Consider the following 17,761-nt stretch of genomic DNA (forward strand, 5'->3'; position numbering starts at 1 on the left):
ACGACGAGGCATCTCAATCTGACTTGGTAGATCTGAATAAAATTTTCATATGTAGTAGTTGCTTTTTCATTGATATTATTGTGGCTATCAAATAGCTGATACTAATATCATTAGTTTCCCTCAAATATTTTATGTTACAAACAAGAAACCACGTATGTTATATGCAGAAAATATGGAGTTTGTTGACGATCAATTTACTTTTAAAGAACTTGGAAATCATTTGAAGTCTTGTGGTTGCCACGTAGCCAAAATGTCTTCATTGGATTTTTCAGCTAAGAATGGGATTGGTGGTTGTTTGACTCGCTTAGTGAGAAACTTTCTGATGGTTACATTGGATGTAAGTTCTCATGTAATATACATATAGGAAAATATGCATTTGCCACAATCTACTGTCTTTAAGAGTCATATTTTGTGGATATTGAACAGGATGCTGATATGTCTATTCTTGCTTCATGGTACTGTGGACAAAGGGAGGTTATGCCTATGGTCATAATCATTGAAGATTTGGAGAGATGCTGTGCTTCTGTTTTGTCTGATTTCATTCTGATTTTGAGGTATTTACTGTGCAGCTCATAACCGTTATTTTAGGGAGAAGAGTATAAATATCTTCACTTTTTAAGAGTTATATGAAATGTTATTTTCTTAAATTGAATTAAATGAGCACTACATCAAACTTCTGAAATTTGCATTATAATTAGATTTCTAGGGACACTTCTAAATGATGATATAGGATGGCTGCAATTCCTTGCTTTTGCGTTGCTGCTGTTGACCAGTGGCTAAAATGTCAGTTAGGTGCAGATTTTAATTCTAGGTACCTGTGGAAGAAATGTCGTGGTCAATATGAAAATTGTTTACTTGTTGGTCTTATATTAGTTTTTAATTCGTAGATTTTTGTTATGTGACTGAAGAATGCATTTCGGAATTCGGTTACTCTTGTATACAAAGAACAGAATGACCTCATTGGTACTGTGTGTCCTTAATTTTTCTTTACTCTTTTCCAGCAAATGGGTTGTTAAGATTCCAGTCATCTTAGTAATGGGAATCACAACAACGCTTGATGCCCCAACAAATATACTATCCTCAAATGCATTGCTGTGCCTCCGCACTAGTAACTTTTATTTGGGGTCTCCTGCTGAAAGAATGGAAGCAATTGTTAAAGCTGTCCTACTAAGGTCTTGTTCTTGTTTCAATGTTGGCCACAAGGTGGCAGTTTTCATGAGAGACTATTTTCTGAAACATGATGGAACCTTGACGGCTTTTATAAGAGCTTTAAAGGTAACATGAACATGTGATTGGAATGTAGCTTTTTAGGTGGAAGCTTTGAAGGTTCTGTTCCGAATCTGATTGATGCTTGTTCTTTTTCCAGATTGCTTGTATGCTGCATTTTTCTTCAGAGCCCCTGAGCTTTTTACTGAAAGACTTAGATATTGATGATGATTTTCAGGTTGGCTTCTTACTCAGCAACACCTCCAAAACGGGAAAAAGAAGGCATATTCTCTCGTGAATTCAGTCTAGAGTACTTTAATTATTGTGTGATCTATTTCTGCTTCATAATTCTGTAAATTATACTCCTAACAATTGCCCGTTCGTTGATTTACTACTCGTAATGTATAATATACCTAGATATGGGCTATCATCTTGTCTCCCTTGTGGCTATATAATATACGAGTAGAAACGACAAGGTGCATATATTTTTAATTTCATCTGCCTATTGAATGAGAAAGTGTTGGTCGAGATTTCTCTTGCCGTCCAAGAAATTATTCAGCTTGTCAGCACTATAATCCAACATATATATTAGTTTTTCTCTTCATCTCTTTTATTTGGTTAGTTTATTGTATTGTATGATGTTGTCTGATTTTAAAGCTTGGTGATTATGGTCATTAGTTTGTTGTAGTTTTGTTATTTGTTCTAGTTTTTATGCCTAATGGTACATCCTAAGATGAATTGTTCCTTTCAATTTATTTTGCTTATATGTTTGATCAAGATTAATACTCAATTTAGCAATCTTTGACCTAGAAAGTTAGATCTGACGCATTAGCATGGAACTGGATAATATTTAATATTATTGCCATCTCACTTATTGGACAACGAAAAAAATTACTTGTATAATATGCTAGTACTCTTTTGTTGATTGATGCATGGACAATCTCGAAATCCAACATTGTTAACCAAAACATCTGGTGGTTGTTTTCCTTATACCCTTATATGCTTATGGTCCTAAAATTTTAGACAAGATCGATCTTCAGCAAGTGTTTTTTGATGAAGTTTCCTTCCACTTATTGCTATAGTAAGAACTTTGATGTCCCTAAAACTCACTCTTTTAATTGGTTTTCTTTTATGTAGGAAATGTGGAAGACGAAACATGAGTTTATGCGGGGCTTGGTGTTGAAACATTCTTCTCAAGTTATTTCTTGCAAAAGGTTTGCATCAATGCATTTTGTTAGAGTTATTCAATGTTGCTTTTTTCATTTCTCTTGTTTTGACTCTCTTTATTGTTTGTTAAAAGTGACAGTGTATGTGAAAAATTGGTCCATGCTATCAGAGAGCTAAAGATCATGTACCGACGCTGGGCCATAGTAGTCATGGTGAGCAATCAAGCATTCAAGCTTCTCCTTTCCGTTTCTTTCTTTAATTGATTGATTTCGCATATTGGTTAAGGTGAAATTGCACTTTATGCGTTAGTTATGCTTTTTCCGAAGTGGAGGCTATTGCACATAAAAATTGAAGTTTCACTTAAGGATTTAAGTGCACTTGAAATTGTGATTAATTAATTTGTCATAGATTTTAATGAGATGTAATCTAGTCTCTAGTCTCTAATCTTAGTATCAAACAATGATTGCCTCACACTTTGTGCATATCCCAATAATGGTCTTAAATCCTAAAGTCTTAATATCAAACAAGGATTGCCTCACGCTTTGCGCATATCCCAATAATGGTGTTAAATCCTACTGCTCTCCCAAAGCCCCATTTTACTTTTTAGTCTGCCCCTTCAAATTTTTCCCATTTATATTTTGGTTATGACCCATACTTTTTCTTTAATTCTCATCCATACATTAACTCAGCTTTTCATCCCATCCACACATTTCTCCTCACTTTCCCATAAAATATTCTTTCTAACCACTTTAACTCACTTCTCTTAATTTCCACCCCATTTTTATTTGTAGCTATTTCTTTGGGATAGAGGGAGTAATTTTCAGTTTTATCTCTGCATTCAATACGCTGTTTAATCTTATGGGTTCTCCATATTCTTAATCATTGCGTGAAGTTGACGAAGGAAACATCATTGAAAGAATTAATTTTTGGATTTCATTAATCATGCTTTATGTGATTGCATTTTAGTACTATTCAAATGGTTGGGGATTCTGAATAATGATAAATTAATAGATTAAATCTAACTGCAGTGCCTACATGAAGTTGGAAAGACCTTAAAAGTACAACTATTAGATCTGTACAGTGAAGCTCTTGATCCTACTAACTGCAGTGCCAAAACAATTTCCTATAACCAAGGAAAGTCTTCTTCAAAGGATGGATGTTTTTCTGGTCAATATGGTGACACATCCAGAAGAGCTTCCATATACAAAGTTGTGCATAAGATAAGGTATGTATCATATTTTTTCTATTGTTACTATTCTGCAAGTTTTAATGTATTCTCTGCTTGTGCAACTTGATATTTGATTCTTAAGAAACGAACGTCGTGATCATTGAATACAGTTGGTTGGTGTGTATAAGCCTGAGTGGGCCTTCTGTTTTCGGTCGTTATTGTTCCTGTTCTCTAAGCTAAGCAAGACTGCTTTATTGAGCAGCGAAGAGAAAAAATTAATCATAATGTGGCTCTGGGAACTATGCAACATGTGTTACCATTTTTCTTCAAATTGCTAAACCTTTGTAGATGGTCTGGGGGCCTTGAGGCTTTGGTAGCTTTATTCATTGCCTCGTTAGAGGTATAATTGTCATGATTGATTTCATATGTTTATGTTGTGGGAATAAACTTTTTTCATATCCACATCCTTTGGGGTCTATCGTTCTACATTGTAAAAGCAAACTTTACATACTATGTCTATATTTGAAAATTTTGAAGTATCTTTTAATGTATTTGTACTTTACACTAGGAATTTGTTGATTTTATTCTATTCGCGATGAATAAAAAATATCAATAGATATAAATCATGAACTCGTGATAGGAATGAAAAGTACAGTGTTTCCCATGTTTCCTAGTTAAAGAATTCTTTTTAAAAATAATTTCTGGAGTCACCGATTAAAATTGGTCTTGGGGCTCTGGTAGTATGCATACCTCCATTCTCCTCAGTTAATGTGTATCTCATTATAATCTATGTTTATTGTCCTAATCTTATTTTCTTTGTAGTTTTTGGGAGATGCCATCATTTTGATCTGCAATTTTAAATGACCAACAATAGTTGTTTCTTGTTGTCGTTGATTTAATACCAATTGGCCTTCTGAAATTTTCATTCTTGCCCATGGACAGAACTATACTGAATGTTATCTGTGGATTGTTGGTTGTCCTTGTTTATTAAATATTCTTCAACTTTTGAAGTTCACATGATACTGCTTGTCTTAATGACTATACAAGTAGGATTGGAAAATTGAGGACAATATGGCAGAAATAGAGCTCTAATATGATGCTAGCAAAAACCAAGTGCAGAAATTGGTAATACTTATATACTTGACTTGAGCTTGGCATACCCTCATCGAAGGTTAATTGTAGTTGGTATTCTAGTCTGTCAACCCTTTCAGTGATGCAATCATACGTGGGCCAGAACATGAGTTAGGCGCACCAGTGAAATCTAATCTTAAATTGATACCAGTTGTTTGTAAGTTGATCTTTGTGTATGTGCCAGATCTTAAAAAAGTTAAGGGCCTTGTTTCTTTCAAGAAATTTTAGTTAATTTCGTTTTTATAATGGTTTATAAAGTTGAATTTGCTAGGAGCCAAGGACTCCATTTTTCAGTCTTTTTAACTTTCATCCAAGAGAGGGTTGATCACATGAACCATCAAATGGTTCATGGCTTCGTGCTCAAGGATATGACCATTTTTAATCTGAAATAATTTTACATATTGAACATATGTTGTAGTTTGAGTAAAATGCTGGGACATCACTTTAGCTTTTGCAGTTGCATTATAGGTTGCACTTATTAATGAAGCTGCTAGGGAATGAATACATAAAGCTTGGATATTTTTGATAAGCTCATATTGTAATTCTTTGCCTAAAGTTGGTGGCATCACAAGCACCACTTTAAAAGTACATTTACGTTCATATGGATCCTTTGTTATACGAAACAAAATGCAATGAACTGATATTTTGGATAGTTGGTTTACGTAAGGGTAATTTAGGTAATTGCCATATAAGGGAAGACTTGGGGAATAAGTTAGTATAAAGAGGTAGCTTTATTATAAATAAGGGGAATTAGAGGTCATAATCATCCAGAAATTTAGTAAACATGTGGTGGGTGGGTTTATACTCATTTGGGAGATCTCAGGCTTCTTTACTTGCTTGAACTATCCTTTTTTTTTTATATTACTTTTAGAGTTGAAATTCTTTCTTTAATCATCAATGTTATAATATAGTTTTCTCTTTTGTCCTTTTAATATTTCAATTCTAGCTTTACTGTTTAATTCAATTAGCCAGTTCATAACACAAAATTTTAGGGGGGCACGTACATACACGACCGCATCGCATTAGCTGTGTTGTAAAGGTTTTCAAAAAAGAACTGTATTTCACACGTTGCTGTGTTGTAAAACCACGTTTATATCTAATTGGTTTCAATGATATTTAGGCGTTATGATAATCACATCATTCCCGTTACCGCATCAACCGTTCCGTTATAGTGATCGTGTGCATTACCACAGTTTTACACTATGGTGGGGCAGGAACACATAACACAACTTAGAATGATTCAGGTTCAATGGGGGTGGGTACTTATTACTTGCACATCATGTATAGAACGTAAATTCTATAGCAAATGAAAATGAAGATGATTTTTGTCTAATTCATATTTATTATGCAGATTTTCCACCTTTTTGATCTGTAAATAGAAGCTAGAAAAGCTTTGACAATATTGTTTGGAAGTTTGGACGATCCCACTTGAGCAATTAAACTTTATGGGGTCGTGAAAGTGGAACACTACTATGTCCACACTCCAGGTTTCTGGTTGAGACCACCCTTGTCGATTATTCCTTAGAATCTGGGAAATCTATGGATAGACCTATTATTAATACAAGTAATTTTGATTACTGAAATCCTAACATTTTGTGTACAAATTTTATAACTTGTGACTGTGATAAGAGTCAATCATGCTCCTTTTTGCAGTCACCCCAATTTTTGATATACTATTTAAGATCACTTCTTTTAGTGTTTTGATACAAAATTAACCTGTATAATGGGATACAAAGCCATATGTCACCATACAATTGATCATCTTTTATTTTTCTCTTTCTTTCATCAAATAAAAACAATATTTTCTTCTTTGCTAAACTCATCACCCTCGCCTCATGCAAAACGCGTACCACCATCTTCTTTTCTTTTGGTAAATTCTACATCCCCTGAATGTACCTTTCATAACTTTTATGACCTTTTTTGCGTCAAAAATATGAATTTTGAATTTAACAAATGACTTTTGATTTTTAGAAAAACAATAAACCAAAAACCCTCCGCCTACCACTACCAACCAAACATCCCACCCCACATGACCACACCATTCTCAAACTTGTTGGTTTATGTGTAGGCTGCTGGGGTCAGGAATGACGACATTCTGGTGGGTTTGGGGGTAGAAAAAGGGACAGTGAGTCCCTTGTTGGTGATGAACAAAAGGAAAAATAAGGATGTTTTTCTTTCCTGTTTAAAAAGTTACCATTTGGGATTTAAAGAAGCAGGTTCATTCATAGTTAACCAAAAGTTGAGACCTTTTAAAGAAGATGCTGTATAGTTCGGACATTTATGTTAATCTTCCTTCTAAATCTCACATAAAAATTCACCTCTAATGCAATCTTAATCATACACCCAACAAATCATCACACGGAAGACTTGCTAGCAATTAATTGTGTCAATGTGCATAATCTTATGTATAATTTAATATTGTGGTTAGATGTCTGAAAATGTTTTTAAACAGGGATCTTCCACTAGCAGAGTTGCCTGAATTGCTGAATAGCTGGGAGAGACATGTCGATGATATATGCGAGGTATAATATAATTTGAGATGGTAAACTCAAAAGTTTTTGATTGAATCTCTCATGGGAAATTAGAATTTTGTTATGCGCATATGCTTTGTTTGACTTATATTGCAATTTAATTTATAATCTCATGACCTTGCTAAGTTGGATGTTCCCCTTCAGGCTTTACTTCTCACTATAACATGGTTGGGCTTATCAGGCAACTATTATAAAAAAATTAAACCAAAATGAACTGTTTGAAAGAAAGATTACTCCAAACTTTATGCTTTTATGATATTAACTTCTGCATTGTCATGTTTAAAACATATACAGCTGCATCAGCTGCACATTCTCAATTACTTTTTTTTGTGTGCATGCTTTTAGTCATTCTAGAATTTTTTTACAGTTGGTGGTGGTCCAAATTGTTCCCAGCTTAACAAAGATATAAAACTAATTAAGGTCTAAAGCTTTGGCAGACTTGCAAAAGTTATGGCCCTATCAGATTGAAAAACCGTGCATCTCTTGCTGATTTCCTAAAATATGTGCTTTTCAAAACTCTCAAATGTTAATTAATTACTTTAAGCTGTAAGGTACTCCAGGATTTTTTGATGAAACACTTGCCAAAAGGATCTTATAAGTTAAAACAAATATTCTCTGTCATGTGCATTCTATATAGAGGTAGTGTTATGTTGCACAGCTCTGATCTCTTCTAGAAAGTCTACTGAAGAGTAGGAACATAGGAAATCAACATGTTTTTCAGGGCGTCTTCAACGTCTGTTTGTTAACTTGTAATTTTTTTCAGCTATTGTATTCAAACCATAGTGCAAAAACTAGAACCCATCACTATATTGCGACTCGTAAAGGTTTTTGAGCTTACATTGCCAAGACAACTTGAAACCCTGCATCACCATATTTATTAATAGTTCAATCTGAAATATTGAACTACTCGAATGACATAAGAACGTTTTTAGGATACCATATCTTTATGTATAAAACTATACATGTTCTGAAGTCAAATCGAGCTCAAGAATCTAGGAGACTAGGTCTTTGCCTTCTTAGTCTCTCCATTGTTTAAAATTGTGCCTTTCTTTTATTTTTTTTTGTTGAGCAATTTTATAGTTATCCAAGGGTTCTCTAGTTTGGCTGAAGCAACTTTTGGGCATTTAGTGAATGCAATTGATGCTTGTTTTGAATACCCAATTGGAAAACTAGATTCTATCATTGCACAGCCTGAACATTATGAAGTTGCATGATTTCCTTCTTTTATTTTTTTGATTTTGGCTTGTTAAATGACCTTCCCTTTGGATGGTCCAATATCAGAAACATGACAGTGCAATGAGCTAATAAAGTTTAAATAATATTTTTGAAAGTATCAATCTTATATAACTATGTATGTCGTCAATTTTCCTTTTCCGTTGATCTAGCTATCTGAAAATTACAAGCATGATAGGAAAAACCTTAATTAGGTCCAATTCATTAATGCATGACATGAAGTTCTTCAGTCGATTGTTAAGGATAGTTGATTGTGTGCATAGCAAAATTATGTCTGTGAATAAATTAACCTAGCTTACCCAGTTTTTGTCATCTTTCTCCAAGGTTTAGAATTGAGATTTATGTTCAGATAGAGCCTCTTAATGGCATCTGGCTAATGAAATATTCTGATTACTAATTCTGTGAACCTTCCCTTTGGGTTGATGCTTCTGTACAACTGTCTTGTGTATGCATTTTCTTTGATGGAAGCTTCATATATGATCTTTTATTTAAAAAGATAGTTGATCTTTATAGTCGAAGCTGATTTTTTCATTTCCATACATCTTCTGTCTCCTCATAGATTTATGATAAAATCAAGGAGCTAAAAACTGTGATGAATTATGTGGATTGCAAGAGTGCAGGAAGTGATACGCTCAATGTGTCAGTGTAATTTTCTTTCCTTGGTCCTTACTTTTCTGTAATGATCTTGTTTGTTCTTCCCTTTTTACTCAACTTAAATAACATCTTAGCGCCTTAATAAAAGAATAAACATATCTGACACGAGGGCTGTCAATGGGTCAGAAGTTGTTCGGAGTTGGGTCAATGTAACCTCACCCACTAGTAATCTGTTAGTCGTCTGACTCATCCATCACTTGCTAAACCCCAAACAAAAACTGGTGCACCCATCAACCAGGGGCAAATTGTATGGTTGGAGTGACTAGTGGGTCAAAGACGACACTACAACAATGCTTAAATCTTGCAAATAAAATTCACATAATACAAATATTTATGTCAAATATATTTTTTTACAAATATTTATGTCAAATATATTTTTTATAAGTCATGACTCCTACGCACTAAGAAAACAGGTAGCAACCATTTAAAAGTTTAAACATAAGCATAAGCTTAAATTGCACAAACTTTTTAAGATTTTTAGGGTTTTAGGTATCTACATCACCAGAAAAAATATTATAATTTTAAACCTTGATGGATAGTGGATGAGTTGGGTTCTATATTAGGGCAACCTCGACCAATATTCGAATTGACCCATGACTCGTTGCAACTTGCATCCACCAACTGCTAAGTCCTCATTTACTAAGAGAGTTTTTTTATCCTTTTTTTTTTGTTTACTTGGGTTGGACTTCTAGCAGTTTAGGATGACATTGTCGGCCTTATGACCTAGTACGTATTTGAGCTCAGGTTTATGATAATTTTTTTGATGTAGGTAGCATGAGTGTGGGATTAGGCTCAGTGCCCAACATGTTGAAGCAGTTCCTGGTGGGATTATTAAAACACTGAAGGTTATTTATGTATGATGCATTATTATTAAAACACTATCATCTGTCCAATTTCATAATAAGTCAACCTTAACCATCCTTTCTTTGTTGAACATGTTCAAGTAGGTGGTGGGAAAAGTAAAACTCTAGAGGTTATTTGTGTATAATGCATTACTATCGTTGCCCTAAACCTTATTTTAGTACTGTTGTCTGTCCAATTTTATAGGAAGTCAATCTTAACTATCCATCCTTATTCTTTCATCTATGAGCAATTAGTTTTCTTTTCAAATGTTTTTCAGGAGGTTGTCTTCCCGAGGTACAAGCACATGTAAAGGTTCAAAGGATGTGAATGGGAAAGCAATTGCATTAATTGAATGGATGCTTCGGTAATGATTGTTTTTCTTTTGCTTGACTATCCATATTTTTCCCAAAGTTTTTTTTAAATTTTTCTACCTTTTCTCTAGCTCTATTAGGAAATTTTTGATATATCGTTTTTAGAAATAGATTTTTAAAGATTTTCTTAATTCGAGATAGCTCATCACAACAATGCTAATAAATGTCAAAACCAAATTCCCAATAATAATGGATCAACTACATGCACCAAAACAAATCAATGTGAGAGATCGCTGCTATGTAAGTAACACATTTTATTTGACTCAACCTCTTACTAATTTACCACCAAGACAATCAATTCTATCTGTATTTATTCTCCCCCTTCATTAAATCCTTTAACATAAGAAATGTTCTTGGACTCGCAAATATCAAAGACAAATTGAAAGAAAATTGTTTACCTTGGTTCATCATCATCATCATCATCATCGTTCGTAAACATCATTCAATGTAAAGGTATGATTGTAATGCATGCATGCTAACATTTTGTAGTTGGGTAATCATCATCATTATCTTCATTCAATATATCCCGCTCATAAAAGCTATGATTAAAATTTGTGTGTTTCTTCCTAAATTTGTGCTACACTAAAAGAGTGTGATCTATTGTTTCTATTACTAGTTGCTGTTTATGGGCTTTGAGTTTGAATTCAATTCACATTTTTGTAGTTCCACCTTTACAGCTGAAGCTCCTTTTTCTACTTCATACATTTACAAATCAAATGTTATTTTTTGAGGTCCATGCATGTTAGACCACTTAAGATTTAAGTTACTGGATTCAGTATGATGCTTGATGATGCCTTTCCTAAAAAAACGATACTTAATGCTATTGAGAATCTCCGCAAAAGAATTATATTGAAAATTTTCCTTAAAATTTTCATTTCTTTTTTTCCTTTTTTTTTGTTCTTTCCATGAGATCAGTGGCAGATCTAGAATCCAAACTTATGGGTAGCACTGATGTATTGAAGTAAATAAATAGATAAATTATAAAATAAATAAATAAATATTAAATTATTATGTACTAAGGAGTTGAGGATTGAAGTCTGACTTATGAGGGGAGATTTCATTTGAAGAGAAGCACAACATTGATGGGCGAGGAAGAAGAAGAATCGATCGAATGAGAAGAAGGATGAAGAAATAGTGTGTGAGAAAGAGACACTGAAAGGAAAGAAAAACCCTACATCTGAAAATGCAAAGAGTGCGTGAAGACTGAAGTTCACTCTCAAAAAAAATATCATGGGTAACACGTGCTACCCAAGGTTATATACGAGATTTGCCTATGCATGAGATGTATTAGCCGCGACCCATATTGTTGGGATTAAGCCTTGGAATTGTTGTCCCATAAGATGTATGTAAGACCTTGACTCCATTTGAACAATTACAAGATTTAAGTGTTCCTTTCTCTAAGACATCTGCGAAGCCTTTAAAAATCCTTGTTCTTTTACCGTTTGTTGATGGTGATGTTAAACTAAAGGACCTTTACACATCATACAAAATGCTCATTAGAGCATATTTGGTTGTGGACTGAGAAGGGGAATTTCATCTTTGTCCTGATAATACTTTATTCTTTAGTCTTTTCGACTCATGATTAAGCACTATAGGACCAAGTCGCAACCTGCTACGTAACTGTTACTTTTATCCACCATTCAGTGTTCACCTCATTAATCCCAACTCCCAAGACACTTAATTTCACTCATATTTTGATCTTTCCAAACTAGTATATGTAAATTTTCAAACAACCGTCAGCGAAGAGCTATCGCCATTTGACGGTGTTCCATAACTTCTCTTGAGCAGCAATTTGATTTTGTGAGGAAAGAGAATGCTTCTCAACATTCTTTGCAGCTCACAAGGCGTAGAGAAGGGTGGAAAATATGACCTTTAGCAAGTCTTTCCTCCTTTTGTGCATCATGTTTTATGTTTTGAACATTGAGATTCTAGTCCCTCAAGCAAGTAAATAAATATTTTCTGATCCATTTTTGTTCTGTAGCACCTGCAGCCTGTAATCTTAACTATTTTTTAAAATTAATAATCTCATTTTCAGAAAATAAATATTATTGGTAACAAGTATTGTACTTTAACTTCGAATGTTTACTCTTGCATGCTGAGGTTTGGAACGTCTCTTTCTAAAGATTAGAATTTAAAATAAAAAAATGCAGCACAGTTTTTTAAGCACCTTAAGAACGCAATCTTCTGTAGATAGGAAGTTACATGTGTAAATTGTATTTATCGAATGGAAAAATCTAGGTTTTTTTCATAGGGTTGTGTTGCTTTTAAGTTTCATGTAATGAAGTTTTTGTATGAACTGTTCGACTGTGATGCGAGTGCAAGAAAGTTGTATGCCAATTAAGTGACATTGGGGGTAATGGAGTGTTGTTGAATCTTGGTGTTGGAATTATGTCCGACCATGGTACCCTAGAGGATAGTCTATACCCTTCTTACTTATCTAATGGTGGCTCAAAAGTTGGTGCAAGATTGTGTATTTTGATCTTGGTCTTTAAGTTCTTCGTAACTGAAGTCTCATGAAAGCTACTTAGGCTGTTATTAAGTTTGATTAGCTGCTTCTCACATTGAAGGTTGGTGGATTTTATCTAGAAATGCATATAATCAAATTGATAGATATGACAAAAACAGTAGCTCTTGTCAATAATTTCCCGTGTTAAGTCTATTCTGCATGGATACGCCTGAACTTATTCAGATAAATAACCTTTTTATTTCAGATTCAGTTCACTGACTTTCTGTATGATAAGCTGTTATGTATTAATTTTCAGGTTTTAAGTTGCTCCGCTTGCTTCTGTTTTGTTTGCTTGTGAACATCATCAGGATAATCTTTATGCCAATGTTTAAGTTGATAGGTTTCCGATACTGCATGTACTCGGGTCTTTGATTTTTTATTTTTTTTTTCTGCAGGGATCAGATGAAGCCCATTGAAGGTATGCCCTTTCATGAAATCTTGTGCTTCAATAAAGTCGACAAGCTTCAAACAGTAAGTGTTTTCTGATTTATTAAATGTTTGAATCTGTAACAGATTATCCAAAAACAACTGGGTTTTTTTTTCTAGTTAATGAAGTCTTGTCATTCCAATAATCCCGTCAACACTCATCACATTTTAGGTGAGCATTTGTGTTTGTAGGTGGCCATTAAGCTTATAGCTCTGATAAATGATGGTAAATGACTTTAGGTAGAAACATGCTTTGAATGAAAATGAAGAAGTGCATTAACATTGTCACCATGTCTGATATCTGAGTTTTGACACTCTGACATTGGTGTGACATCCCAATAGTCCAATTTAGTCTAAAATCATAGAAAATTTTCACAACATAGCCGAGTCTAAACTTGTGATTGAATCTGTCCCAAGCTCCGAAGTCTGAGTAACATAGATCAACATTTTCCTACAGTTCTCGAGCCTTTTTCTTCTTTACAAAGGCCTTTGCTTCTTTATTGTATCCTTGTAAACTGTATTGTACACCTTTGATTCTCTTGGAATCTCTTTAACTAAATAGGTAATGCACTTCATTTCATCCATGTTTGGTCGGAAGGGATTTTGATTTTTCAATTTACTTTCATAACATTCCTAATGAATACAAATTTCATATTTCCATCTTTAAGCTTCCACCATCAACTTTGACTCTCTTGCATCTATGCTTTTCCGTTTGTAAGTTTCTACTATCAAATGCTACTCTCTTATTGGCATATATGTTTTCGGGTGTTTGTTTGGATTCAATAATCAAGAGTAGTTTCGAAAAGCCTTTGCAGGGAAGGCCTAGGCCTATGGCACACCCAAGCATGAGAAAAACTCTCTCAAATTGAGATACAGTCAAAAGACGCACTATAGGGGGCCGAATAATTCAAAATTTCAAAAAGAAATATGAAAAATTACATGTTGGCATATGCTTTTAATAACTAAGATCAAGTGTTTGAGGTCTAAGTTGTGTGTCTACTCTGCCCAAGTATTTCCATACAATCAAGATGTTCACATTGCACCCCTTGTTTAGTCCTTGTCAACAAGAAGTCTATTTGGGTGGCATTTCCTCTTTGACAAGTCACCAAATGTCTTTCTTGCTTCTAGAACCTAGTGTTAGCTATAATCAAATTAAGCAAAGTCCATAATGGTTTTCCATTGTTTTTCCTTCCACATCTACATCTCCGATACACCTTATCACCTCATTAAAAACAACCGCCTCAAAGTTGCTTCTGATCTGGTGCAACTCAAAACATTGGCAACTTCTTTACTGCAAATAAATTTCATTATCCTATCATATTTCACTACATTCCTAACCACTTTGTTGTCCATAATAGTTCCAAATTCACTTTTATTCTTGTCTCTCCCTGAGAATGAAATTTTGAAATTCCATGGCGTAACAATTTTGGCTTTTCTCGTTCCAACTTAGTCTCTTGTAGCCACAAATGTTGACCCTCCTCTCATTACGTCTATAATTTCCTAGGGGATGCTGCGCGCCGCTCTCGGCCCCGGACCTTATCTACATTTTTCACTAGGTACCACCGCAACTTGATGGCCTTTTAATTGAAATCCGGATGTAATCTATTTAAAAGTGGTGATACCATGTGAATCTTATCAAAAATTGATTTTAACTAAAAATAAAAGCATAAAACTAAAAGTTGGTTCGCAATTTTCCTTTTACGAAATATAGAAATCTAGCCCGCAACAAAAATAACAATGCAAGAGCCTTTATCTTAAAAGATTGGGTTGGTTACATGAGCCAATGTATCAGTTCCAATGGTTATCCCCATGTATTCTAGCCCATCAAATGAATCAAAGTTCCAAATACAAAGAAAGTATGACTAGTATATTGTGCATGCTGAAATTAATTTTTAAAAATTTATCGTATCTAATGTGGGAGGCTCAAATAGAGAAGAGCTTGAGAATATTATGTTAGCATACTGTACCTAGATTATTAATGGGAAAATATATAGGACAACGATCACGATTATCACACATGTATTACAATGTTGGGCTTATAAACAACATTGTGAAAGTAGCTGAAATGCACATGTTGGGATGATTTGTGGGCATATACTAAAAGATAGAATCCCAGGAATGAAATTACGTGTGGGAGATACTGTCAATAATATTAAGGACAGTTGGTTTCGTTTGTTTAACTATGTGTGACGAGCCATGTCGGAACAATTAAAAATGGGACATCAAGAGCTAGACAAGTGAAGACCACACAAAAGGTTGAGGGAGAACAAATTTGACTTGGATGGTGAGAGAATAAGGATATGGTGGTATTAGGTTTGGGGACCATAAAGTGTTGGAAACAGTAATATGGATAGGTGAATTGTTAAGGGTGGTCTCTTATGTTGATTAATTTTGTTATGTAGCCAACCCTATATCTCGGAATGAAGACTTTGGCATTGTTGTTGGTTATCCGCAAATTTAATGTGCTTTTAAGGAAAATGTTATGTGGGACCAAATGAGGAAATATGGGTAGATTCCATTAAAAAATTGTGGATTCCCGTGAAAATATATTTGAAAGGTGTTCTTTTAGACTTATAATAATTATGGAAACAACATAAAAGATGGGTTGCTCGTAAATGTTTAAGTATTGCCTTCTTCAAAAGAAAAGTCTTATCACAACTGATTAACATTTATAGACTTTTCTTTTTGTGATAAGACGCTGTTGTTGACAAATTGTCCTAACTTTTATCATTTGTGTTAGGCCTTACTGGGAGATCATCGAAAAAGAATTCAAGCTGACCTGCTGGATTTCCATAAATATTTGCGTTGTAGCTGCTGCAGCATGAGGGGAAGCCGATTGCTGCCATCTGCTCACGACACTTCAATATTGTAAGCACTTAACTTGCTCTCCTGTTCATTGTCGCTATTGTTTGTGTCCTGTGTTTTCTCTCTTATTGCCTATCATTTCTATTATCTTTCCAGTATGGCATTGTTAGTGCTGCTGGTTTATTCTCTACTGCTTTAGTGAAAAGAAAGTAGTGTCTCGTCCCTTCTGTAATATCTTTGCTTCCCTTCTTTTTTTCCTTTTTTTCTTTTCTTTTTATTTTTTTTATCAGTTTGAGGGTTCTTGGATAATTAATCTTTCTGCCTGTCTGAAGCTAAGGCACAGACAGCTCTTCGCAGTATGGAACTCCAAAACCCTTTTGCTAGGTTCAATTCTCACCGGGGAGAACTGAGAAGTTAGCTGTTTTATTTTCTTTTTTTGTGTGCATGAACCATTGTTATGTATATTTGTTAATCAATAGTTTCGTATCGTGCTGCTTTGGTGAGTTGAACCTCCACTAGAGCTTTTACTTGGTCCTGAAATTAGGAAAAAGTCATGCATTGTACTTGTGCCTCCCTAGAGTTTGGAATTTTCCTTTTCAATTTCACCGTTTTTCTGACTTTTGTATTTTTTCCTGTCAAGGTACATTCTGGCTCAAGAGCACGGTGATATCATTAACGTTCATGATTGGTTCCACTCTTTTAAGGCTATTCTTGTAAATCCATCGACCAAAGCTAGAAGTAAAACAAAGAAATCTTCAACACCTAAGAAAAAGAAGGGTGTCGAACTATCAAATAGTACCAATGAAGCAGCAATACAGTATCCTTTGTGGTTCCTATTATGATATAATGAACTTCTTTGAATGTTTATTCTATGGGCTTGTGGCTTATGTCTCTTTTTATTCTGTTTTGCTGGCTGCACTTTTAATTTTCCTGATAAATCAAGTATTGATTCTGGCTCGATATCCTTAACCTTATCTGCAAAAGGGCACGTTTCTGCAAGGCTGTTTCAGAACTCCAGGTTACTGGACTTCTCCGAATGCCTACAAAAAGGCGTCCCGATTTTGTGCAGAGAATGGCCTTTGGATTGTAGTAACATGTGCGGAGAAAGAAGGGTTTGCGTGTGTACCAAGCTTCCCTTTCCTTGCATCTTCAACCGGTAATGCAAAACTTTCAAGTGTTCCGTATCTCCCTTTTCATTATGTTCTATTCATTCTACATCTATTTAAATCTAACCTTCATCGTAGCCTGCAGATTCATCTGTCCTTGCACATTATACTCCGTAGAACATCAAAAAGATATGAACCTCCGGTTACTTTCTAACACAAGTATCAGGTTAAACGCAGGCCGGTCCTTTATTTAAAGTTTATACGTAGCTGCGAGATTTTTGCTAGTGATGGGGTTTGACAATCGATTATGCTAAACATGTATGTTAAATGTTCCAGAAGATGCTGCAGCGTCAATTTGGTTGCATGTCTTCCCCTTGTAGACGGTGGCGGACCTAGAATTTTAATTGTACAATATTTAAACAAAATCAAAAAAATTTACTATGATGTTTTAGTTAAGATATTTTTAATATAATTTACAATTAATTCTAAGAAATATAGTTTCATTTATAATTTATGGTAAGCTTTGAGCACTTTTTGGCGTTTCATATTTGTTATTGATATTTGTTTTGTTTATTTTTGAAAGCATAATGTCACTATGAGGTTAATGGTTAAAA

The 17,761-nt window shown here is 34.4% G+C and overlaps 1 protein-coding gene across 8 annotated transcripts in view; it reads left to right on the top strand.

Annotated features, from left to right (window-relative positions):
• LOC130801839 (origin of replication complex subunit 3) overlaps positions 1–17,691 on the top strand; it is a 23,510-nt gene extending 5,819 nt beyond the window's left edge. For 2 of the 8 annotated variants that reach the window (XM_057665755.1, XM_057665750.1), the window contains 15 exons: positions 168–337; positions 427–554; positions 1,002–1,275; positions 1,367–1,444; positions 2,344–2,420; positions 2,507–2,585; positions 3,402–3,598; positions 7,125–7,194; positions 8,996–9,081; positions 10,211–10,297; positions 13,206–13,281; positions 15,977–16,104; positions 16,682–16,858; positions 17,026–17,197; positions 17,293–17,691. In XM_057665755.1, the coding sequence (XP_057521738.1) occupies positions 168–337; positions 427–554; positions 1,002–1,275; positions 1,367–1,444; positions 2,344–2,420; positions 2,507–2,585; positions 3,402–3,598; positions 7,125–7,194; positions 8,996–9,081; positions 10,211–10,297; positions 13,206–13,281; positions 15,977–16,104; positions 16,682–16,858; positions 17,026–17,131 (1,733 nt within the window). In that variant the 3' untranslated portion in view covers positions 17,132–17,197; positions 17,293–17,691. Of the gene's footprint in view, positions 1–167; positions 338–426; positions 555–1,001; positions 1,276–1,366; positions 1,445–2,343; positions 2,421–2,506; positions 2,586–3,401; positions 3,599–7,124; positions 7,195–8,995; positions 9,082–10,210; positions 10,298–13,205; positions 13,282–13,323; positions 13,409–15,976; positions 16,108–16,681; positions 16,859–17,025; positions 17,198–17,285 lie in introns of those variants that run through there. The other 6 variants (XM_057665751.1, XM_057665753.1, XM_057665752.1 and 3 more) reach the window with 6 other exon arrangements.
• The last annotated feature ends 70 nt before the right edge of the window (positions 17,692–17,761 follow it).

This window comes from Amaranthus tricolor, chromosome 15 (genome assembly GCF_026212465.1).
Source record: "Amaranthus tricolor cultivar Red isolate AtriRed21 chromosome 15, ASM2621246v1, whole genome shotgun sequence".
In the NCBI taxonomy this organism is placed as follows: Eukaryota; Viridiplantae; Streptophyta; class Magnoliopsida; order Caryophyllales; family Amaranthaceae; genus Amaranthus; species Amaranthus tricolor.